The sequence below is a fragment of the Lissotriton vulgaris genome, chromosome 9 (genome assembly GCF_964263255.1).
Source record: "Lissotriton vulgaris chromosome 9, aLisVul1.2, whole genome shotgun sequence".
Lineage (NCBI taxonomy): Eukaryota > Metazoa > Chordata > Amphibia > Caudata > Salamandridae > Lissotriton > Lissotriton vulgaris.
In genome coordinates, this window is record NC_141697.1 from 324,123,697 (window position 1) to 324,148,153 (window position 24,457).

General features: G+C 46.3%; 1 protein-coding gene across 2 annotated transcripts in view; it reads right to left on the minus strand.

Annotated features, from left to right (window-relative positions):
- Positions 1-24,457, minus strand: part of PTPN21 (protein tyrosine phosphatase non-receptor type 21) — a 369,019-nt gene that overhangs the window by 94,944 nt on the left and 249,618 nt on the right. For both annotated transcript variants that reach the window (XM_086937623.1, XM_086937622.1), the window contains one exon: positions 22,646-22,786. In XM_086937623.1, the coding sequence (XP_086793749.1) occupies positions 22,646-22,786 (141 nt within the window). The remainder of the gene's footprint in view (positions 1-22,645; positions 22,787-24,457) is intronic.

The following is a 24,457-nucleotide window of genomic DNA, read 5'->3' on the forward strand; positions in this document are numbered from 1 at the left end:
TTCCTAAATTCCTATCTAGATGATGTAGCACCAGCTTACACCAATCTGCCTGTTCGTGCCCTGCCTGCAGACAGGGACGGGGATGGTACTCCACCCCCAGGTCACGTTCCGCCGGTACCGCAACAGACTTCTCCTGTTCCGCCAGCCCCGCCACTTCCCCTACTCAAGACTGACCTACCGAAACAACGTTTGCCTGATCCACCTAAACGACAAGTTCACGTTCAGATACAGACTCCGCGGAGAGACAATGCCCAAGCATCCGCCTTAGGAGGTGCGACAGCGGGTCTACAGACCCCGCCACCGACACACAGATTGCTTTTAAAAGACACACAGAATCCTTTCCAGTCTCCCCACTACTCATCCCGGCTTGAGGCATTGAAAGATAGGATGTCGTTCTGCAGATATGATCCAGTACCCGGAACAGACGATCTAATGGTATTAGCATCACTGCGCTTAAGATCTGCCACCGATAGCTTGTTATGCTGTGTGGGAATGCAGGAAGCCCTCGACAGACTATACAAATTCATACAGACAGGGAAAGACCCCGACAGTGTCCAAGGTGCCATGTATAAACAGAAAGTTGACATTCAAAAACAGATATTACGATTCTTCATTAATTGTGTAATAAGAGAACGAGACAGGCCCGGAACAGATCAGAGTGAATTAGACGTATTGAACAAGTGGGGCCAAAATATAGCAGAAGCAAAACATGACAAGGGGACTTGCATAGCCGCTATGTCCCAGAAAATTAGAAAGGCAGTATTAACTGCACACCAGGAAGAAACTGATAAAGCTTCCTCCGAGGAAGAAAATGAAGATGAGACATCAGGAAAATCTACAGACATTATAGCATATGTAGGTAGGGGAAACTACCTTAGGAAAGGTGTCCGTCCGGAGAGCAAGAGAGTTTTCTTCTCTGCCTTAACAAATCCGAATTCTGCCGAGCATCAGTTCCAGGAAACTGATAAACGGCTCCGAGATCGAGTTGGGTACCATGTACTCAATTCTATGGATGAACAAGAACTAGCCCGATCAGCTGTATCATGGGCCGAGAATGCAGACATATATAATGATGATACCGTAGCACAGACATTTCTGAACCTCTCCCCCGACGAACAGAAATTAGCAGGTGTATACATGATTCAGCACCTTCTCATTAAATACAGAAAACATTATTCCGATCCAGGCCCCTTACACGAGACACTAGAAGCACTACTGATGGATAGATGGAGAGGCTTAAGTACCAAATTAATTCAAATAATTCTAGAACAACGACGCAGATATGATACCTTTGTAAGCTCTGAATACGTTCCCGCCCCACCTCCAGAGAGGAAAATGTACCATATGCAGTGCGGGGGTGGTATTGAAAGTCAGAACCCCTTACGAGAAGTGCACCCTGTTATGGGTGAGGATAAGGTTTTGAAACGCGTGTATGTACACACGCCTCTGACTAAATTAGAACTGTTAGAAATGAAGAAATTAGTCCCGTGCCATGATAAAGACCCTGCAGGTTTTCATAGAGAGCTCAAAGATATGTTACTGATGGGAGACTACACGTATGATGATATCATGAAAATGTTGAAAGTATTACTGCCTACGGGTATATTCGAGAAACTGAAGGAAAAGGAATGGGAGGTGGGAGACACAAAGATTGCCTGGGCAGAAATAGAAGAAGAAGAGAAAAAACGGGTTCCAGGGTTAGGCCTTGGGGACAAAACTAAAGCATTACCAGGTTTGATAGTACAGGTCTTGCCCAGATTATTGACAACTAGAAAAGAAGATTGGGACGCAATCTCGTCCTGTAAACAGAAACAAGATGAAGATACTAGCGACTTTTATTCAAGATTCGAGAAATGTTTTATTATCAATAGTGGCCTCCAGCCAAGTAGCGAGTCGTACCCACATCTTTTTGTATCGAAGTTAGTCGAGAATTCCCTACCGTTAGTTAAAAATAGAGTGTATAAAGTCGAGAGTACATGGCAAGCAAATACGCCATCCCAGATGTTACAAATGTTACAATATCACCAGAATAGAATTAGGGAAGAACAAGATCAGGAACAGAAACGTATGAAAGACACGAAAATGAAAATGTTAGTAGCTCAGACGGTCCCATCCGACAGTCACAGAAAAGGTACGACCCAGACAAGTCACACTGCAGCTCCTGTTAAAGGGACATGCAATTATTGCAAGCAGCCAGGTCACTACGTACACGAATGCTCAGTTCTGAAACATAACATAGCGACAGGTAAAACTAAAGAAAGACCGCATCCGCCTAGACAAGACCATAACCAGCATCAGTCTACACAGAATACACAGCCTATGCATGCATCCGCACAGACAGCACAGACCGTAGCAGTACCACAGCCACAGCCCATTGCTGCAACTCAGCAAGTCTCACAACAGATGTACCAGTATGCCCAGTCTGCTTACCCCGAATATTCCCGATATACATGAAACAGCCTAGAGAGGGAAGGTGGCTTGCCTCTTATTGAGATTCCTGTAGATCAAGAAGGTCCTTATGTACACAGTCAAGTATTGGGGAAAGACAGAAAGTTTTTAATTGACACAGGGGCAAGTCGCACTACAATAAGTCATGACGAAGTTCCAGGGGCACCCCTCTCAGGCTCACAAAATGTTTCCCTTGGTTTTTCAGGACAGCCTATTGTAAATGAAGTATCAGAACCAGTTCCCCTGGCTGTGGGTCCATTATCACGCGTTACAGACCTGCTACTAACCAAATCATGTCCGGAAAATCTGTTAGGAATTAAAACATTGAAGGCTCTAGGAGCTATAATCTGCTGCTCCCCGGAGGGAGTTAGACTCTTTCTGCGGGATTTCAAGGGTCATTACGTTCTTCGTGAGTTTGACGTCAGATTGAAAAATGTACCTGATTACTTGTGGGCAAAAGGCCCAACTGATGTAGGATGTATGCACATTACACCATACCGCGTTACACTCAAGGCAGGTGTTGTATTACCCAGAATCAGACAATACAAGTTACCACCCGATGCTGTAGAGGCTTTACTGAAAATCATTGAAGAGCTCATTACCCAAGGAGTGGTCGTCGAAACCAACTCCAATATCTGTAATTCACCCATCATTCCGATTCTTAAACGTACTGATCCCAATGCACCGCCAGTATATCGGCTGGTGATTGATCTTCGAGAATTGAATAAATGCATTATCCCACAGTATCCTGTGGTCCCCGATATATCATCTCTATTGACTGCTATTGATTCAGAAGCAACGTTCTTTACTGTAATTGATCTCAAGAACGCCTTCTTCAGCGTGCCTATTGATCCAGAGAGCCAATATCTCTTCGGATTCTGTTTAAATGGACGCAGTTTCAAATTTTCGCGCGCACCTCAAGGATTCACAGAAAGCCCCAGCATCTATAGTCAAGCACTGAAAAGACAACTAGATTGTATTCAAATGCCAGTTAATACCGCTTTACTACAATACGTCGATGATCTGCTGATCACCGCACGAAGTGAGCCCGAATGTGAAAAAGCATCACTGACAGTTTTACATTTCCTGGCCGACAAGGGACACAAGGTGTCTCCTTCGAAGCTACAATTCTGTGTTCAGCAAGTTGTGTACTTGGGTCACTTGCTGTCCAAAGTGGGGAGACAGCTCACTCCCGATCGCATTCAGTTAATTGCAAATATGCCACAACCCCAGACACAAAAGGAAGTGCGGGCCTTCATAGGCCTCACCTCGTACTGCAGACAATGGATTCCCCAGTATGCATTTCTAGCTAAACCACTCATCCAGTTAACGACACAGGAGGCAGCGACTTCGACTGCCCTCCCTTGGACTCAGGAACATACACAAGCTTTTGAAGACTTAAAGAAAGCCTTATGCCAAGCACCAGTTTTAGCAACACCATGTTACAGCAAACCGTTTACACTTTTTGTTACAGAACGTGAGGGTACAGCGTTGTCTGTCCTCACTCAAGATCAAGCAGGTTCACATAAGCCTTGTGCTTATTTTTCTAGTACATTGGATTCAGTAGCCCAAGCACTCCCTGCGTGCTTAAAGTCAGTAGCAGCAACAGCGTTAGCAATAAGACAAAGTGATTCAATTGTTTTAGGTCATCAGTTAACAGTTCAAGTACCACATTCTGTAGAGGTTTTGTTAAACAGAACCCAGACTCAACACTTAACTATAGCACGACTGACAGGTTATGAATTAACACTATTCCAGCCACACATAGAAATCAGACGTTGCAGCATCCTGAATCCAGCAACACTGTTACCTACAGTTATGACAGATCCAGCTCCACATGATTGTATAGAAATAATTAATGCAGTAACTAAGCCTAGACGAGACTTAACAGATGTCCCATTGACAAATCCAGACCTGACACTTTATGTGGACGGTTCATGCATGAGAACGAGTACAGGAGAATTAGTGGCCGCGTATGCCGTGACCACTGAAACTGAAATTAAAGAAACACATCGTATTGATACACTGTCTGCTCAAGCAGCAGAGCTCATCGCTCTGACCCGAGCTTGCATTCTAGCCAAGAACAGAAATGTTAACATATACACAGATTCCCGCTATGCCTTCGGAGTTGTACACGACTTCGGAGTCCTCTGGCAAGAACGAGGTTTTCTGACTTCCCATGGGGCCAAGATACAGCATGGCCCCCTCATTCAAGCACTGTTAGAAGCAATACATTTGCCCTCGGGCATATCAGTCATGAAGTGTAAGGCACATACTAAAGTCACAGATTCTGTTTCCCAGGGTAACGACCTGGCAGACCAGACAGCAAAACATACAGCACTGACTCACACCCAGACTACTGATGTGACAAAGACAATAGTACAGACACAGTGTATGGCAGTTAGAGATCCCGCCCTAGACGTAATTGATATCCAGACACATGCTACTCCAGAGGAGATAAAGAAATGGACTGAACTAGGAGGGATTCAGACAGATCAAGGTTGGATGACGAAGGGAAAATCTATATGGTTTCTCCCCGACTCAATGGTTCAGGTCATGATAAATACAGCACATAGCCCGGCCCATCTAGGAGAGAAGGCGATGTTAGACAGTTTACAGAATCTCTGGTACAACAAACACTTACGAGCAGCAGCAAAACAGAAAGTGCGTACTTGCATGATCTGTTGTCAGTTCAATCCAGGTAAAAGCGTCCCTGTTGAGCAAGGTGGGTTTCATCCTCCCGATCACCCTTTTGAAGTCCTCCAGATGGATTATATCCAGATGAATAGCTGTAGAGGATTTAAGTATGTCCTTGTAATAGTTTGTGCTCTGTCCCGTTGGACCGAAGCATACCCAGTCCCAGACTACACTGCTCCGACCACTGCCAGACAGTTGGTTCGTGAATTCTTCCCACGGTACGGTTTGCCCCGTATCGTGTATTCAGATAACGGACAGCCGTTCTCGTCCGAGTTGATGAGACAAGTTTCCCTCTTGCTAGGATATCAGTGGAAGTTCCACTGTGTCCGACATCCCGAAGCAGCTGGCCTTGTAGAAAGGCATAATCAGACACTAAAAATCCGTCTTGCCAAGATCTGTCAGGAAAAAGGGGTCGACTGGATAGTCGCCCTGCCCGTGGCACTATTCTACATGAGAATGGTCGCACACTCAAGATCAGGGCTATCCCCGTACGAAGTGGTCTTTGGCAGACCACCGAATATGTGGGGGACGCCCATTCCGAAAAAGATCACTGATGTTGATTGTAACATGTTGACAGATTACCTTGCCTCCTTGATGTCTGCACTCCAATCATGTCGTTCACAGGTTGCCGCAGCCTTCCCTGACAATACCGATGTAAAGGCGCATGAGGTCCGTCCAGGGGACCTGGTACTCGTCCGGAATTTCGACCGGAAAAGTCCGCTGGAGCCCCGCTGGAAGTCTCCAAAGACCGTCCTCCTTACCACAAGGACCGCTGTGAAGATCGAGGGGAGAAAGGGGTGGGTCCACACGAGTCACATCAAACTATGCAATGAACTGAAAAACGGACTGAAACAGGACTCTGACTCGTCCACCCCCACCAAAGACTGTGTTGAAGCACAAGACGTTACCGTCCCCAAACGAGAAAAGACTCCCCAAGAACTCTACCGAATGAAACTCCGATCTAGCAAGTCAGACAGTTTAATTGTTTAAGTCCTCCCCTAGGTGAATCGGTTAAATAGTTTCTGACATGTATCCCCTAGATCGAGATAGAGAGAGAGAGAGAGAAGCAAAGAAACGTACATACTGTAAATCACTGCGTAGTCACTGCATAGTGACGTTGTTAATAATGTTTTTTCTAAGTATTCTAATTATTATTGCCAGCATTCTGCTACCTATATATTGGCCTATTTTCAGGCGTGAACAATCTGCTTACAATGTTTCCGCTGAACACACTTTTAGTGAACTTCCTGCACATGAACTCTCTTACAGACTTGCGCTGCGCAACAATACATTCATTAGTATGTTACACCATTCCCATCAGACAAATAATGCCACCGACTGTTGGATATGTGGCCGACTCCCTCCCTACCAGAATTACAAGGGAGCTCTGCCCCTCTTTCCGTACCCATTCACTCACAATGGCTCCTGTGGAGCATGGTTCAAAATAATTAATTCCTTAGATCCTGATATTGCTGTTTTCGATGGGGGCTGGGTTTGGGGAAACTTGAACTTAGTCCTGCTCCACGTCTGTTATCCTGATAAAGAAGGACTTCCCACTCGAATAGGAACTGATCTAGAAAACGAAATATATGGATTAGGTAATTACACAATTAGCCTTATGATCCTTACTGTTGAATCTGAAGCTGCTCCAGTTTTGCCCCATATGTTAGTATTACCAGTCACAGGTGAATTATGTGTTAGCAAGAAAGGTTCAGTACACGTAGGTCATAGTAAATGCACTACTGTGGTCGAGTTCAGTGACCATGGTAAATCGTCCTTTAAAGCTACCAGTCATTCTTACTTTGTTTGTGGTCATACCGCATACATTAGCCTACCTCCAGATTGGGATGGTACCTGTTACATTGCATTCCTTCTGCCACCTGTTTTTCTAGCTCCCCCTGATTACCATAGAAATACGAATCTAGCACCAAATAGACCCAAAAGAGATATTCCCCTTGTCGACTACACAGAAACGGCATGGGAACAGTACACTGATTTTAATAAAGGATTCTTTTTCTTCCTAGGACCTGTCCAAAACAGTAAATTAATACGCAGATTAACAAGAACACTTGAAGCAGTAGTACATGAAACTGCCTCCGCCTTAGGTAACTTAACAGAGGAGCAATCTGCTATGCGGGTTGTTGTCCTTCAAAATCGTCTTGTGATTGACGTCATCTTGGCAGATAGAGGTGGAGCCTGTAGGGTCATCGGGTCAAGTTGCTGTGTTTTCATTCCACAAAACGCACCTTCCGTCTATCAAGCTATTACCCGTTTGCATAAAATTGCAAATCAGATACATCAGAATCCAGGCACCTGGACTTGGTCCGGTTGGTTCTGGACAACGTTAACCGCTTGGGGATGGAAGATCTTATCATTCCTAGGCATTGGCCTTGTTATAGTATTCAGTTGCTGCCTGTGCCTACAGTGTGGGCCAGCGATATGTGGACTGTGTGCCACATCCTGCATTGAGCATTCCAGTTGTCTCTCAAACAGTCAAAGAAAGAAAGATGAACATATAATGTTACAAGAACAGACTGATAGATTCATGAGGATTGATATATCATGAAGGGTCCGTAGGGAACAAGGAGGGAATGAGGTAATATAAATTTTATGGTCAAGTTATGTTCCCTAGCGCGTACCCCACCGACTCCATGTACGAGTTAAAGTGCATGTAACTTCCCTCCTGTACCAGCTATGAAGACGCAAATACATTTGCGTCCAACGTTAACTTGTCCTCTTTCAGACCCACCATGAATGGGTTGGATGGTCCGTTCCTAAGTATGCTATGCCAACGTCTTTTTGAAGTGTGCTCCTACGTTTTTCAGCCTGGCTGAAAGTAGGCCCTGAATCTCTGCCACCGAGCCTCTTTTCTGGCTTCTGACTGCGAGGGCCCCTGCCCAAGCAGCCCCCGTATCCGTGAACTCTGACTTACTTCTAGCGCGGCCCTCCGTGCTCAGCTCAGCCTGCTGCCTGCCAAGATTGACTATAACCTTCGAGTTATCTGTTTCCCTCCCCGAAAATACATTCCAGCCTGCTAGTTTCAGTAAACATCCTTCCTCAGCTGCAGGGCTAAAGGGCCGACCTGTCTCTATGCAAGTAATTCATAGCCTCCGTTGCCATGCTTTCATGGAAGGCCCCTCGCCCCACGCTTCTCATACAGACACTCAGGCGCTTATACACGCACTCACAGCAAGTATAGAATAGCTTCTGCTCTAGAGACCTTTCTGCCCAGATAGCTTAGTTCCTAAACATCAGATATCAGATATGATAGAAGCACAAGTTGATCTGACATGCCAGACTTCTGTCTCTTTCCGTCAGTGCAAATGTCAAGCCCCCTGCACCCCGTCAATCACACGTCATGCAGCTGCGCGCGCATCCAAGCTTCCGATTTCTGCTGACATTGCAACATTCTGTTAGCACCACCCCTTGGTGCCACCCACTTGCGTCACCTATCAGTGACGTTTCTAGCACTCACGCCTAGTTCACGCCTAGTTTACGCCTAGTTTACGCCTCTTGATGATGTACTAATACCACGTGTATACTGTTATCTTGTCTTCTCTCAGCTGTTACGCCTCTTACATTGAACATTATGATGTAAATCAAGTATATAAGCTATGTATTGTCAATAAACGAGAGCGCGCTCATCTATCCCTTCTGACACCCTGTGTGGTGGTCAGAACATGATATCCTGATTCCTTTATGAGGAATAAAACCCTTAGAAACTCTTACACCACGGACTCTGTTTTCCTTCATTCTGATTGAGTTATTATTGATTAAGTACTTACCTGCATAGAAATTAAGAGAGTAAATTAATTATTTACGTCAAAGGGAGTAGGAGCGCTTAAATCAAGAAATAACTCAATCACATAGTGTGTATATCTTTGTTCCCATACCGTGAGGGTAATCTTTCCTGGTAGGTATTGCTGTTTGAACAGATGCTACCCCTGATCAGGTAAGTAATAGTGAGGGAGAGAGGAGACTTGCAACTAAGGGACTAAGTTAGTACACCATCCCATAATATTATTGTAGTAGCAGACCCTTAGTGAAGAGACTTCCCAATATATATATATATATGTATAGGTGTTCATAGGAATGTGGTCGTCGTTGATATGCGGCGTTAGTGAGAACACTGAGTGGGAGACCAGTGTGGATACCCACAAGATTGTGGCTTGAATAAGTGAGAGCGCTAGGAGGTTGAACTAGCGTGGAGATCGACAGGATTGTTGATCGTTTGGAAAAGGGAGCATTGGGTTCTGCAGGCCCATGTGTAGTCGCACCGGATTGTGCGCAATATCTGCCCTAGGGTAGACCGGTCTGGGTCTGAGTGGCCGCGAGACCAACTGATGTGAATATAAGTGTGGTGTAGGGTATGGATATCCCTAGTAATCAGTGAGTATTCTTAGTATCCCTATAGATTTAGTGGTGTTTTTAATAATATGAGCTTGTATATTGCGAGTTCCCCATCCTCAGGTAGGTACCAGGTGCCTGGATAGTTGGTCCTGAGGAGGGATGTGATTACGTTCTGGCTGGGTTGGAGGGGCCCCTAGGGGCTGATCCCACCTACTCAGAAAATCCAGCCATAACATCTGGCGTCACGAACTGTTTACCTATCCTGTGTGTCCTGGCCATGTGCTTAGAGAGGTTCCCATGTGTTGTGAGTGAGTGCCATGAACGCCATAATATCTGGTGTAGTCGGCATCTTGACGAATCCTGTGTGATCTGGCCATGTGCTTAGAGAGTTTCCCATGTGTTCTGAGGGAGTGCCCTGAACGCCGGTTCCATCTGGCGTAATGTTGCAGTTTATGTAGCATGTGTGACCTATGGGCTTGAACAGTTGCAGCGTGAGGAGATTGCATTACATCATGGCATTTGGTTTATTCAGGGTGGAAGGAATGGTTTTCATCTTGGTGTTTAAACTGTCAGAGTTGAAGGATGGCATTACATGAGGAAGCCAGTTACATCTTTGTGATGGTCCAATTGTATAAATGTGTGTAAAAAATGCTTTTAAATTGCCCATTGAATTGCTTGCTGCATTTGCTTATGCTGTGCAATGTGAAATGTGTTCATTGTAATATGATCTGTGAAGTTCTTTGAATATAGCTCCTTGTAAATATGACTTGTGAATAGCGCCATTTTAATGTGGCTTGTGAGGTGCATGTTCTCATGTTGATCTGCTGTGTTGCTTGTGAATGGTGCTTTGGATATATTGCTTGTGAAAAGCGTGTCATTTTTTGAGTTTGTTTACTGTCTTGTAAATATGGCTTGTGAATAGCGCCATTTTTATTGTGGCTTATGAGGTGCATGTTCTCATGTTGATCTGCTGTGTTGCTTGTGAATGGTGCTTTGGATATATTGCTTGTGAAAAGCGTGTCATTTTTTGAGTTTGTTTACTGTCTTGTAAATATGGCTTGTGAATAGCGCCATTTTAATGTGGCTTGTGAGGTGCATGTTCTTATGTTGATTTGCTGTGTTCCTTGTGCATTGCGCCTTGGATTTATTGTTTGTGAAAAGCTTGTCTTGTAAATATGGCTTGTGAATAGCGCCATGTGGTCATGGCTTGGATGGAGCATGTTATCATTACGTTAGGCAGGAGAGAGCTGGATCTCTCTCTCGGGTGCTTGGGGATAACGTTTTGAAAATATGTGTACGTGTCATCTGTAAACGTGAAGAGATGTGCTCATGATTTTCCCATGTATCCATGGACATTGGGGAATGATTGTGCTTGAGCTGCCAAAGGGTTAATATCTTGAGTTGAGATGGCGGTCTTTATTTTTTTTTTACATGCTGTCAACATGCATGGTTATCTGACCTGACTATAAAAGTCAGTGGATTATTTGATGGTTTGATTTTGACTTTTTTTTTTTTTGGTTCCTTGGTCTGCCTATGTGCTTTGTCAACTTCTTGACGGGAAGGTAACATCTTGTGCTTTGCAAAGGGTTCTGTTCATTTCACATTCTTTTTGAAATGCGTCTACGAATTTGTGTGGGTTTGCCTTGGAACTGATGTGGTTATAAATCAACCAGTCGGATTACGGAGAAAGCTGTGTTCTTTTAAAATGAGTGAAATGTTAAAAAGATGGCCCGTTAGAATGCATGCTACGGGCTGTTTTCATTAATTATTTCTTTGAGGGGTTTCCATCTAGATAGGAATGTGCTGGTTGCAATGATCACAGGTTGAGAATAATCAATCTTGCCCGACAGTGCATGGTAACATGTGCTTTTAATTAGTGGAAGGCAACCATGTGCCTTTGAAAAAAAAAATGTTAAAATGTAACATTATTATTTTCCCAAATGTAAATTAAAATGTATTCTTTTATAAAATGTGTCAGCAAAACCTTTTTTAATAAATTAACCAACTCAGTTAGAAAATAATTGGCTGTTTCTTAGAGTATGAATGTGGCCCTTTTATTAGGCTGGCTTGAATGGCTTGCATGTTAAATTACACTGTAATGTAAAATGATATAATGCCCCTGGTTAAATTAAATACAATGTTGAAATGTATCTGCATTTTATGTTGTTTTACAAATTATTTCTCCTTCAGCAGCTGACAATGGTCCATGTTAATTCGTTTTTTTTTCCCCAAATGCAGAATGTATAATTTTGTGTGCAAAACTGAGTTGCCCCTTTCTAAATAAGTGCCCATATTTTAAATGTCTTGCCTTTAGCTGAATTAGTTAGACAAAAGTCTTTTTAGAAACTGGAGCTTTTAATTAGCAGTACACTGTAACAGAATTGTTTTTTTTTAAAATGCTAGCTTCCGTTAGTTAGAAAATCAGGCCTGAGAACAGGCAAAGGAATTTGTTTGTCGACCTTGGCAGACCAGCTGGTTTGTGCAGACGAGTTTTTTTTCTCCTTCATTCTGCAGGTTCCGATCACGTCCCTGTTTGTTATGATTGGCTACAATACAATTTTCTTCCGCGGATGGCTTGTTTATTTAAGGGTGGGGCTCATTCGCTCTTCTTGGCTGTTGACGCAGGCGGCTTCATTGCCTGCTGATAGGGACTCTTGCAGACTCTTGCCCTTGGAGTTAGCTAGTTACAGTGGGCCTGGGCGGGCTTCTCTGACCAGGGAAATGGGAGGCTTGCAGTGCCCTGCTGATGCTGTGAGCTCATCATTTGGCGGTAATCCAAATTACTTCATACTGTAGCCTGGCTCCTGCTCTGAAGGGAGGGGCTGGCTTAGAGAGGATTAGGGTATGTTAGGCCCTGCTAAAGGTTATTAAGAGTTAAATTTTGAATGTTTTTAATTAATTAGGATATTTTCTTTTCAATAATGAAAGGCACCCGGGGTGCTTTTTAAATGGAAAATTTTATTTTGCAAGATTAATGATACTTGTTTTCTTGTCCCTAGGATTGCTGGGTTGTGGTTGTGAGTGGCCCCTCCCCCTTCCACTTCCTTTGTTGTTTTAGTTTTTTACTTTCATGTTTTTATTTTAGTTTATTATTTTTGGAAGATGGAATCAAATCAGACCAGACCAGACCAGACCAGACCGGAAGGGTGATGGATGGCCGCATCGGAGGAAGTGTCCGGATACCGAAGATGCAGGGTGGTGGCCTACACTGATCAACAACATTAACTTTGGACTTTTTTAATGAACACAATCCCTTGGCCTGCATTTTTTTTTTTTTTTGTTGACATCATTACGAGCAGGCCCCACTTTAAAAAAAAAAAAAAAAAAAAAACACAAACATGTTTTATTTGTGACAGTATGACACATGGATTTGGTTATGTAATCCCTTGGCCTGCATTATTCCCATGTTCCCAATCATTACAAGCAGGCCCCACTTTTAAAGCTAAAAACATGTCACCTATTATAGTTTTTCTGTTTTCTTCAAAACAGTTTTTGCCAATGTTGAATGGTGGTGCACACATGTGTTCCACAGTGTGATTTAAAATGGTTGTTTGGTTGTTTTAGGCTTGGTGTTACACCAGCTATCTTGTAGAAATGGGGTTGTTTCTTTACTGTTCTTACATTTTCACCTTGATTGATCAAAGGGTGGTTACCTTAGACTTTGGATTGTTCTGGGTGGTGTGTCTTTTAGTATGATTATGTATTGATGTTTGCCCAAACCTTGACACAGTTTGTCATGTCTACTTCTCAGATTTCACTTTAAATTGACAAATGTCAGTAGGTAGGCCTCATTTAGGCCCATTGTTATTTTCATCCCACAAACAAGCCCCTACACCAATAGTTTCATGAGTCATCATTAGCTTAAGTTGCCTATAGTAGGTAGGGCTCATTTAGGCCCTTTGTTGTTTTCTCCTTAGGAGTTGAAACACATTTAGTTCTTAAGTTGACAATAGTAGGAAGGCCTCATTTAGCCTTAAGTTGTCCGAAGTAGGCCCCATTTAGGCCCCTTGCTGTTTTCATTCAACACATAAGTCCCTACATCACTAGATTTCACCAGTTATCACTAAAAGTTGAGGCACATTTAGTTTGAGGATGCTTTGGTTAGTTTCTGTTGTTATTAGATCCAATCTCAGATATGTTTCAGCATTCAAGTCGAGGTTGCTTTGATTTGTTTTCAGTTGGTTGTTAGGTTTGTATTCCCTACAATTGAGTTTCAGGTGGAATTTCCTTGAGTTGTCATTGTTTTAGGGAGTTTTTTAGGTTTTGATTTGTTGATAGATTGTGTTGATGTTTGTTTATCTGGATGTTATTGTTTATAAGATGTTCGCAAGATAAGGATCTAAGGGTGGATGGCAGAGTTTTTGGGCTCTATTTAGCAGTGATATAGATCTTAGTCTTGCTCACATCTAGGATAGGTATTCCTAGCCTGTATTGGATAGATTGTGTTGATGTTTGTTTATATGGATGTTGTTGTTTACTGATGCTCGCAAGATAAGGATCTAAGGGTGGAATGTAATGGCAGCGTTTTTGGCTTTATTTAGCAGTGATATAGATCATTAATCTTGCTCGCATCTAGTATAGGTATTCTTAGCCTGTGTTGGCCCTTTTAAGCCCTTTTTCCAGACCTAGAAGAGGATAGCTGCTTAATATGCCTTTATTCTTGACTTTAACCTGTCTATTGCCTATTGGCTTTGACATATTAGACACATTGGTATGGTTTATGTAGGTATTCTGACAGAGCTAAGGGGCATTTATCCCTTTCAGGCCTACAGGCCTAGAGCTAGAGGGACTCCATCTTGATGAAGCTGAGAGGCTTTTCAGGGCAAAGGCAAAGTTTATAGTTAAGGCTGTTGTTCGCTTGGAGAGAACCGGCTCAGGCTGGCCCCTATCGAAGGAATGTATTTTTCTCCACTCCGAAGACACAACTTCAGGCTGGCCAGCTGGGAACGTGTCCTTGGTACGGGGAGGTACAAGAATTTGGTGGGCGGCAGGTTACTGGCCGTAACTTTCCATGAAAGGACAAGCTTCCATATTAGCACAGGAGAGGAGGAGTGTTCATTCCAGCTTGTGTGCAGTTCAGTTCAGTTTGGAGTGCAGTGCAGCGTGGTGCTCAGAACAGCTTGGAGCACAGAACAGCTTGCAGAGAGAGAGAGGATGTCTGCTGGAGCTGCAGAATAGAGTGCAGTTCTTAAATGGAGAAAGAAGGCAGACGATTGCTGAAGATGAGGAGAGAGAAAGCAGTGCAGAGAGCATCAAAGAAGGCTGTCAGCTGGAGCAATTGGACCAGAGGCGTGGTGATGTGGTGAAGGAGGGAGAGACAGAGAGAGCCCTAATCCCACCAGAGGCAGAGAGAGAGCCCTAATCCCACCAGAGGCAGAGAGAAATCTTCCTTCTAATAGGTGAGGTAGTCTGAACCAATCACACTTACATCTTAATCTTATCTTTATTCCCTAGGCTTTTGCATTGCTAATCTTTTCCCTTTCAGCGGAGTGTTCCTGTTATGTTTAATCTTTTCTCTTTCAGCGGTGTGTTCTACCTATAGTCTTTGTCAGTTCTGTGTAAAGGTTTATATTGTACTAATAATAAATGACCCCATTAATTAGTGAATTAGTGTGCCTGAGTTCTTTTATGATAAAGTTATCCTGGCTTCTAGCCAGTTGCTGTTGAGCCACTGATGAATCAGAAGGGAGTAGGAGCGCTTAAATCAAGAAATAACTCAATCACATAGTGTGTATATCTTTGTTCCCATACCGTGAGGGTAATCTTTCCTGGTAGGTATTGCTGTTTGAACAGATGCTACCCCTGATCAGGTAAGTAATAGTGAGGGAGAGAGGAGACTTGCAACTAAGGGACTAAGTTAGTACACCATCCCATAATATTATTGTAGTAGCAGACCCTTAGTGAAGAGACTTCCCAATATATATATATATATGTATAGGTGTTCATAGGAATGTGGTCGTCGTTGATATGCGGCGTTAGTGAGAACACTGGGTGGGAGACCAGTGTGGATACCCACAAGATTGTGGCTTGAATAAGTGAGAGCGCTAGGAGGTTGAACTAGCGTGGAGATCGACAGGATTGTTGATCGTTTGGAAAAGGGAGCATTGGGTTCTGCAGGCCCATGTGTAGTCGCACCGGATTGTGCGCAATATCTGCCCTAGGGTAGACCGGTCTGGGTCTGAGTGGCCGCGAGACCAACTGATGTGAATATAAGTGTGGTGTAGGGTATGGATATCCCTAGTAATCAGTGAGTATTCTTAGTATCCCTATAGATTTAGTGGTGTTTTTAATAATATGAGCTTGTATATTGCGAGTTCCCCATCCTCAGGTAGGTACCAGGTGCCTGGATAGTTGGTCCTGAGGAGGGATGTGATTACGTTCTGGCTGGGTTGGAGGGGCCCCTAGGGGCTGATCCCACCTACTCAGAAAATCCAGCCATAACACATCTCCACATGGCAAAGGCACAAATCCTTTCTTTGTTAATGGTAACCTTTGCCTACTGTTCTGCTGCGTGGATATTTCCTTTTCTATGCAGTGCAGGAGAAAATAAGTTTGTTTCTTCCTATTCACCTTTCCTGGCACCTGCAGCTGCTTATCACATCAGGCTGTGACACAAAGTTTGACTTATGGAGTAGTAGGTAAGAGAATGTGTTACTAAGTTTTTCTTTTCAAAATCTGCACAGGCCCAGCAGGACACATACTTTGTGCGCTTCATTTAAACAGTTTTTATCAGTATCATGGCTGATGCAGGACAACAATAAGACACTACAAAATGCCCAGATAATGCTGGTGATTAATGATCCTGCTGGAGAGCAATCATTTGTCTGTTAGTAGTTTTTAAATGTAGATAAACTGTATTTTATGTGGATAGCTCCGTGGGTTACTGCCTTTGTCACAGAGATCCTTGTGTTACTTGCAGTTCAGAAGTTACAATCCTAACATAAGACAGCGACCAATGAACTGTCACCAAAGAGCTGCATACAAACATGAATGGTATAGTTAGAACTTCGCTTTTTCTGTTTTGTGATATAGTTAGAACTTCCTCAGTCTATTCATTATTCTAATATTGGTAAAATGAGTTTGTTTGAGCAGATTTACATTTTTATCAGTAAAGCTGACCCCCATGGAATACTCTTTAAATCTTAAGGTTGTGTTTCCCCAGACCAAACCCTCTTAAAATATACTGCCCACCAGTATGGATGACACGTGATTCCTAAACCTTGTAATCCCCATTGGCTTATGTGATATTCCCTGCAGGCTGATTTACATACTTATATGATTCATTGTCTCTGTATAATGTGTGTGTGGTGTAAAGTACTGACACACACTACACTGATATGAGTAGCGCTATACAACAAAGGAAATGCATATGAGAGAAGGGCTATGTAAAGTTGAGGGGCACTGTTGGAGGGTGGCAGTGAGGGAATCTGAGGAGGAGGTAGTGGGAGGGACTACAGAGCAATGAGGGGCACTGTTTGAGGGTGGCAGTGAGGGAATCCGAGGAAGAGGTCATGGGGTGGAGGGGGGGCTAGGGAGAGATGAGGGGCACTGGTGGAAGGAGGTAGTGAGGGAGTCTGAGGAGGAGGTCATGAGGGGGAGGTGCTACAAAGAGATGAGTGGCACTGGTGGAGGGTGGCAGTGAGGGAATTCGAGGAGGTCAATAGGGGGGCCCATGGAGGGATGAGGGGCCCTGCTGGAAGATGGTAGTAAAGGTATTTATGGAGAAAGAGGTCAGTGGTGGGGAGCCAAAAAGGACTTTCGCACCAGCGCGAAAGCCGGCCCTGTCATGGCCTTTCTGTTTTTGTTTATTTAATTAGCAGTCGGGTCATAAGGGCTTCTGTGGAACATACTTGAAAGTGCGTGCTAATTATATTTACTGCTATATTCAATGTTTTAAGTTTGAAGGTGATTTTACTAATGTTTTTACAGGGAAAAATGAAAGTGGAGCCCGATGGTGCCTGATATTGGGCTGGGGCCCAAGGTCAGCTGTGAGATAAGGTGCACTGGAGAGGAGTGGTAGAAAAGTGGATAATCAAGTCTGTAAGGGAGAGCGTTGCAGACTCCGGGGTCAGGTGGAGGTAGTAATGAAGAGGGAGTCTCCCTGAAGGCTTGCACAGAGGGAGCCCGAGAAGTGTCACTTGCCTGATTCTCCCACCTCAGAAACCTTCTCTTCCCATCAAAGGAACATTACATGGCAAAAAACACTTTTTTTGAGGGAAAATATTTAGAAAGAGATTTGGAAAAGAGTGCGTTTTACTGGGCCTTGTAAGACTAACAAGAGATAAAGGAGGGCCCTGAAGCAGGCTTGCCCAGACATATATGCAACAAATCGAGCCCGCAGTGGCCCACCCAAATGCACCCTTGGCCTACCCAAAGAAAAATTCCTGGAGCCGGGCCTGATTATAATACAGACTACGAGCCCCAGAATCCAGGAGGAAACCCTGGACTGTATGAGCCTTTGATTGAATTCCAATACAACACAGGCTATCTAGGAGTCCCAGAAGAAAATCTCTACTGTATGAGCAGATCAAGCATGGACATGGTGGAAACCTGGCCTCTGTGTGCCAACCACCTAAATAGCTCGCGAGGAGAGCATGTGAGCAGCAGGCCCGGTTCTAGAGGGTGGGCCGGGTGGGCCAGGCCCACCCAAACATGAGCCTGGCCCACCCAAACATGAAACTTGGCCCTTGCATTGACGTCAGACTGACCCCTTCAGCTGTTTATCAGATCCGGCTGTGGGACAGAGTTTGAACAGAGCAGGTAAGAGAATGCGTGGCTATTGCTCCTTTTTTTAAAAATCTGCGAAGGCCCAGCTAGATATATACTATGTGTATGCTTTGAGGGTGTGTGTATATTAGTTAATATTCTAAACGTCTGTGAGGGCCCAGCAACACACATACTACGTGTATGCTGTGTATATTTCATTTATATTGTTGTAAGTTATCATGACGGATGCAAGACACAACTACTCAAAAGCAATATTTTGTCTGTTCATAATTTTTAAATGCAGATAAACTGTATTTTATGTGGATGTGGATAGCTCAATGGGTTACTTGCAGTACAGAAGTTACAATCCTAAAATAGGACAGTGGTATATAAACTGACATCAAAGAGCTGCATACAAACCTGAATGGTATATTTAGAACTTTTTTTGTGTGTTTCAATATAGTTGGAATATCCTTACTCTTTCATTACTCTAATGTTGCTTGCTATAAAGAGTTTGTTTGGGCAGATATACATTTTAATCAGTAAAGCCAACCCCACAAACACTGGGGTATGCTTTCAATCCTGCGTTTGTGCTTCTCCAGACCAATCCCTCTTAAAACATATTGGCCGCCAGTATGGATGACGTGATTCCTACACCTTGTAATCCTCATTGGTTTATGCGACATTCCCTATAGGCTGATTTACATACTTGTATGATTCATTGTCTCTGCATAATGTGTGCATGATGTAAAGTGCTATGACACCCTACACTATGAGTAGCGCTATACAACAAATGAAATCAAATATGAGAGAGGGGCTACGGAGAGATGAATGACACTGTTGGAGGGGGGCAATTAGGGTATCCGAGGAGGAGGTCATGGGGCCTGGGGTATGGAGCGATGAGAGGCACTGGTAAAGGGGGGCAATGAGGGAATCCAAGGAGGAGGTCATGGGGGGGGGGGGCTATGGAGCGATGAGGGCCACTGGTAGAGGGGGGCAATGAGGGAATCCAAGGAGGAGGTCATGGGGGGGCTATGGAGCGATATGAGGCACTGGTGGAGGGGGGCAATGAGGGAATCCAAGGAGGAGGTCATGGGGGGGGCTATGGAGCGATGAGGGCCACTGGTAGAGGGGGGCAATGAGGGAATCCAAGGAGGAGGTCATGGGGGGGCTATGGAGCGATGAGGGCCACTGGTGGAGGGGGGCAATGAGGGAATCCAAGGAGGAGGTCATGGGGGGCGCTATGGAGCGATGAGGGCCACTGGTAGAGGGAGGCAATGAGGGAATCCAAGGAGGAGGTCATGGGGGGGCTATGGAGCGATGAGGGCCACTGGTAGAGGGGGGCAATAAGGGAATCCAAGGAGGAGGTCAAGGGGGGCTGGGCTACGGAGCGATGAGGGCCACTGGTAGAGGGGGGCAATGAGGGAATCCAAGGAGGAGGTCATGGGGGGGGCTATGGAGCGATGAGGGCCACTGGTAGAGGGGGGCAATGAGGGAATCCAAGGAGGAGGTCATGAGGGGGGCTATGGAGCGATGAGGGCCACTGGTAGAGGGGGGCAATGAGGGAATCCAAGGAGGAGGTCATGGGGGGGCTATGGAGCGATGAGGGCCACTGGTAGAGGGGGGCAATGAGGGAATCCAAGGAGGAGGTCATGAGGGGGGCTATGGAGCGATGAGGGCCACTGGTAGAGGGGGGCAATGAGGGAATCCAAGGAGGAGGTCATGGGGGGGGGGCTATGGAGCGATGAGAGGCACTGGTGGAGGGGGGCAATGAGGGAATCCAGGGAGGAGGTCATGGGGGGGGGCTATGGAGCGATGAGGGCCACTGTAAGAGGGGGGCAATGAGGGAATCCAAGGAGGAGGTCATGGGGGGGGCTATGGAGCGATGAGAGGCACTAGTAGAGGGGGGCAATGAGGGAATCCAAGGAGGAGGTCATGGGGGCGCTGGGCTATGGAGCGTTGAGGGCCACTGGTAGAGGGGGGCAATGAGGGAATCCAAGGAGGAGGTCATGGGGGGGGCTGGGCTATGGAGCGATGAGGGCCACTGGTAGAGGGGGGCAATGAGGGAATCCAAGGAGGAGGTCATGGGGGGGCTATGGAGCGATGAGGGCCACTGGTAGAGGGGGGCAATGAGGGAATCCAAGGAGGAGGTCATGTGGGGGCTGGGCTATGGAGCGATGAGGGCCACTGGTAGAGGGGGGCAATGAGGGAATCAAAGGAGGAGGTCATGGGGGGGCTATGGAGCGATGAGGGCCACTGGTAGAGGGGGGCAATGAGGGAATCCAAGGAGGAGGTCATGGGGGGGGGCTATGGAGCGATGAGGGCCACTGGTAGAGGGGGGCAATGAGGGAATCCAAGGAGGAGGTCATGGGGGGGCTATGGAGTGATGAGGGCCACTGGTGGAGGGGGCAATGAGGGAATCCAAGGAGGAGGTCATGGGGGGGCTGGGCTACGGAGCGATGAGGGGCACTGGTGGAGGGGGGCAATGAGGAAATCCAAGGAGGAGGTCATGGGGGGGCTGGGCTATGGAGCGATGAGGGCCACTGGTAGAGGGGGGCAATGAGGGAATCCAGGGAGGAGGTCATGGGGGGGCTGGGCTATGGAGCGATGAGGGCCACTGGTAGAGGGGGGCAATGAGGGAATCCAAGGAGGAGGTCATGGGGAGGGCTATGGAGCGATGAGGGCCACTGGTAGAGGGGGGCAATGAGGGAATCCAAGGAGGAGGTCATGGGGGGGCTGGGCTACGGAGCGATGAGGGCCACTGGTAGAGGGGGGCAATGAGGGAATCCAAGGAGGAGGTCATGGGGGGGCTATGGAGCGATGAGGGCCACTGCTAGAGGGGGGCAATGAGGGAATCCAAGGAGGAGGTCATGGGGGGGCTGGGCTACGGAGCGATGTGGGCCACTGGTAGAGGGGGGCAATGAGGGAATCCAAGGAGGAGGTCATGGGGGGGCTGGGCTATGGAGTGATGAGGGCCACTGGTGGAGGGGGCAACGAGGGAATCCAAGGAGGAGGTCATGGGGGGGGGCTGGGCTACGGAGCCATGAGGGGCACTGGTGGAGGGGGGCAATGAGGGAATCCAAGGAGGAGGTCATGGGGGGGCTGGGCTATGGAGTGATGAGGGCCACTGGTGGAGGGGGCAACGAGGGAATCCAAGGAGGAGGTCATGGGGGGGGGCTGGGCTACGGAGCCATGAGGGGCACTGGTGGAGGGGGGCAATGAGGAAATCCAAGGAGGAGGTCATGGGGGGGGGCTGGGCTATGGAGCGATGAGGGCCACTGGTGGAGGGGGGCAATGAGGGAATCCAAGGAGGAGGTCATGGGGGGGGCTGGGCTATGGAGCGATGAGGGGCACTGGTGGAGGGGGGCAATGAGGGAATCCAAGGAGGAGGTCATGGGGGGGCTATGGAGCGATGAGGGCCACTGGTAGAGGGGGGCAATGAGGGAATCCAAGGAGGAGGTCATGGGGGGGCTATGGAGCGATGAGAGGCACTGGTAGAGGGGGGCAATGAGGGAATCCAAGGAGGAGGTCATGGGGGGGGGCTGGGCTACGGAGCGATGAAGGCCACTGGTGGAGGGGGGCAATGAGGGAATCCAAGGAGGAGGTCATGGGGGGCTGGGCTATGGAGCGATGAGGGGCACTGGTGGAGGGTGGTAGTGAAGAAATCCGTGGAGGAGGTCGTGAGGGAGAGGGGCTTTGGAGAGATGAAGGGCGCTGTTGGAGGGTGGCAGTGAGGGAATCCGAGGAGGAGGTCATGGGGGGGCTGGGCTATGGAGCGATGAGGGACACTGGTGGAGGGGGGCAATGAGGGAATCCAAGGAGGAGGTCATGGGGGGGCTATGGAGCGATGAGGGCCACTGGTAGAGGGGGGCAATGTGGGAATCCAAGGAGGAGGTCATGGGGGGGGGGGCTGGGCTATGGAGCGATGAGGGCCACTGGTAGAGGGGGGCAATGAGGGAATCCAAGGAGGAGGTCATGGGGGGGGGCTGGGCTATGGAGCGATGAGGGGCACTGGTGGAGGGTGGCAATGATGGAATCCAAGGAGGAAGTCATGGGGAGGAGGGGAGATAGAGAGATGAAGGGCAAATGTCGGAGGGTGCAGTGAGGGAATCCGAGGAGGAGGTCCTGGGGGAGGGTGGGAGATACAGAGAGATGAGGGGCACTGGTGGAGGGTGGAAGTAAAGGTATCTACAGAAAAAGAGGTCAGTGATGGAGCACCAATAAATAACTCTCCACATGTTCTGTATACACACAGAAGCAATCCTTGTATCATGGTGACTCTTGGCAAGTATATATGATGTAATCTATGGCTTGTTGACTACCTCCTGATGCGACAAATTGGGACGGTAGTGGCCCACCCAAATGTATCCTTGGCCCACCCAAATAAAAATTCCTGGAGCCGGGCCTGGTGAGCAGACAGATTGATCATGGGCCACACACATACCCGTTCGTCGTTGGTCGCTTGGGCGGGCTCCTCCTTTCCGTCGTCTTCTAAGGGCATGCGCGACAACGTCAGCCCGTTCAGCGCCGCCAGCTTCAGCGGCCCCATCTTTTTCGCCTCAGTCCTGTTGCTTTTTTTCATGCCCTAAAATTGCAAGAATAAATGTTGTAAATGTAACATCGAACATTCTCCGATAAAAACGCAGTCTGGAAAGATACAAAATAGTGTTGGGAGAGTTTCGGAGCTCTTTAAGAGAAAAAGTGAAGTTCAAAGGGCCTGTGCGCATCATCCTGAGGCAGCGTTGTCTGAGGGCGCTCTGCCAGGGGCACACGGGTGCCTGGTGTGGGCAGCGCCCCTATGAACTGCAAACTGCCAGAGCGTCACTGGAATGAACGGAATGTTAAATCCCGGTCCGTCTACATTTCTGTTCTTGCCTGTTGGCAAAGTGAGTAAAACGCCTCAGCACCTTAATTTTCGACATATGTTCAACTGCAATGTGTCACCCCACGCTAGGAAAATGTCTCTTAGTAAACTCACAGACCCTTTCCTTCCAAACTTCAGACTGATTCCAGCTGTGGATAGCTAATGATTGATAGGCGTCGTTCAGTGTATTCGGAGCCCAGCCATGATGCGAGGGCGGATGAGCTCGACTGATCAAATTATAAATCGTCGGGCCAGGAGCAGGGACATACGGGTTCTAATCCCGGTTTTCCACTTCACCAAGGTGTGGCATTTTGCGCAAATCAGCTTGCCTCCATATATGCTTTATTTTCCTTCTCGGTGTCGCAATGCGAGTGCTTAGAAAGAGCCCAACTACACGTATACAGACAACATGCATAGGCTACAGTGAATGCACACATCTAACTAATAAGCAGTCATGGGCACAGACTAACGCGTATAGAGAGGTATAAAGGACAAAAGACAGGTCACCTATGCGCCCTGAAAATAAGTAACCATGCCCGCAAGTAAAATATACATAGAGAGCAAATGTACCTACTACACATGGGCGAACAGATGAAGGAATATGCTTGCTGGATGAGTCAATACATGTCTAATTGGTACAAGGGGCATGTAGGATTTATATTTAGTCCTTTCTACAGGAAATCACTTTTCAGGTCTAGAAACACGTATAATGTCAAATCCGCCCCTCCCCCCCACCTTTACAGGAATCACATTTATGGGTACCAGTAGACATTATACTGTAGATTAAAGGGCCCCATAAAAGAAACTGATAGAGGAGAGGTACAGCCAGGAGGGAAACACTACTAAAGCAATCACAAACACTGCCAACTCCACCTTATAGTATTGGTATAACTCATAACCCTATGGACAGTTCTGTATTCTTCCCAGAATGTGGCATTACAGCCGATGCTGCCGACTTTGGAACTAGGGAACCAGGTTCAATTCGCTGGTTCAGCATCCCGTGATTCTGGACAAATCACTTAATTTCACAATGCCTTAAAAAAAATTAATGTGACTTGGTGTAATGTGATTGGTCAAGTTTGTTCTACATACAAACTGCTGAAAATGCACAAAGAGGTGAAAACAAAGCGTTTACATAAAAAAACACATATTGACACCCATTTTAGTGGCTGATTTGTACAAAGTGAAACCAGAAAATCAGGATAAATCACGCCTTACCGCTTAAATTGTGTGAGTTTGTGCAAATATTTTATTTCAGCCAAACTCTGTTTTCTTCATTATCGCTTAATAAAACACTTTCAAATCTGTGATTTCTGAATAAAAGTTGTACAAAACCTACTGTGTTTGATTTAGAGGACTGTATTTTTGTCCTATTATAATCTCGGCCATGTA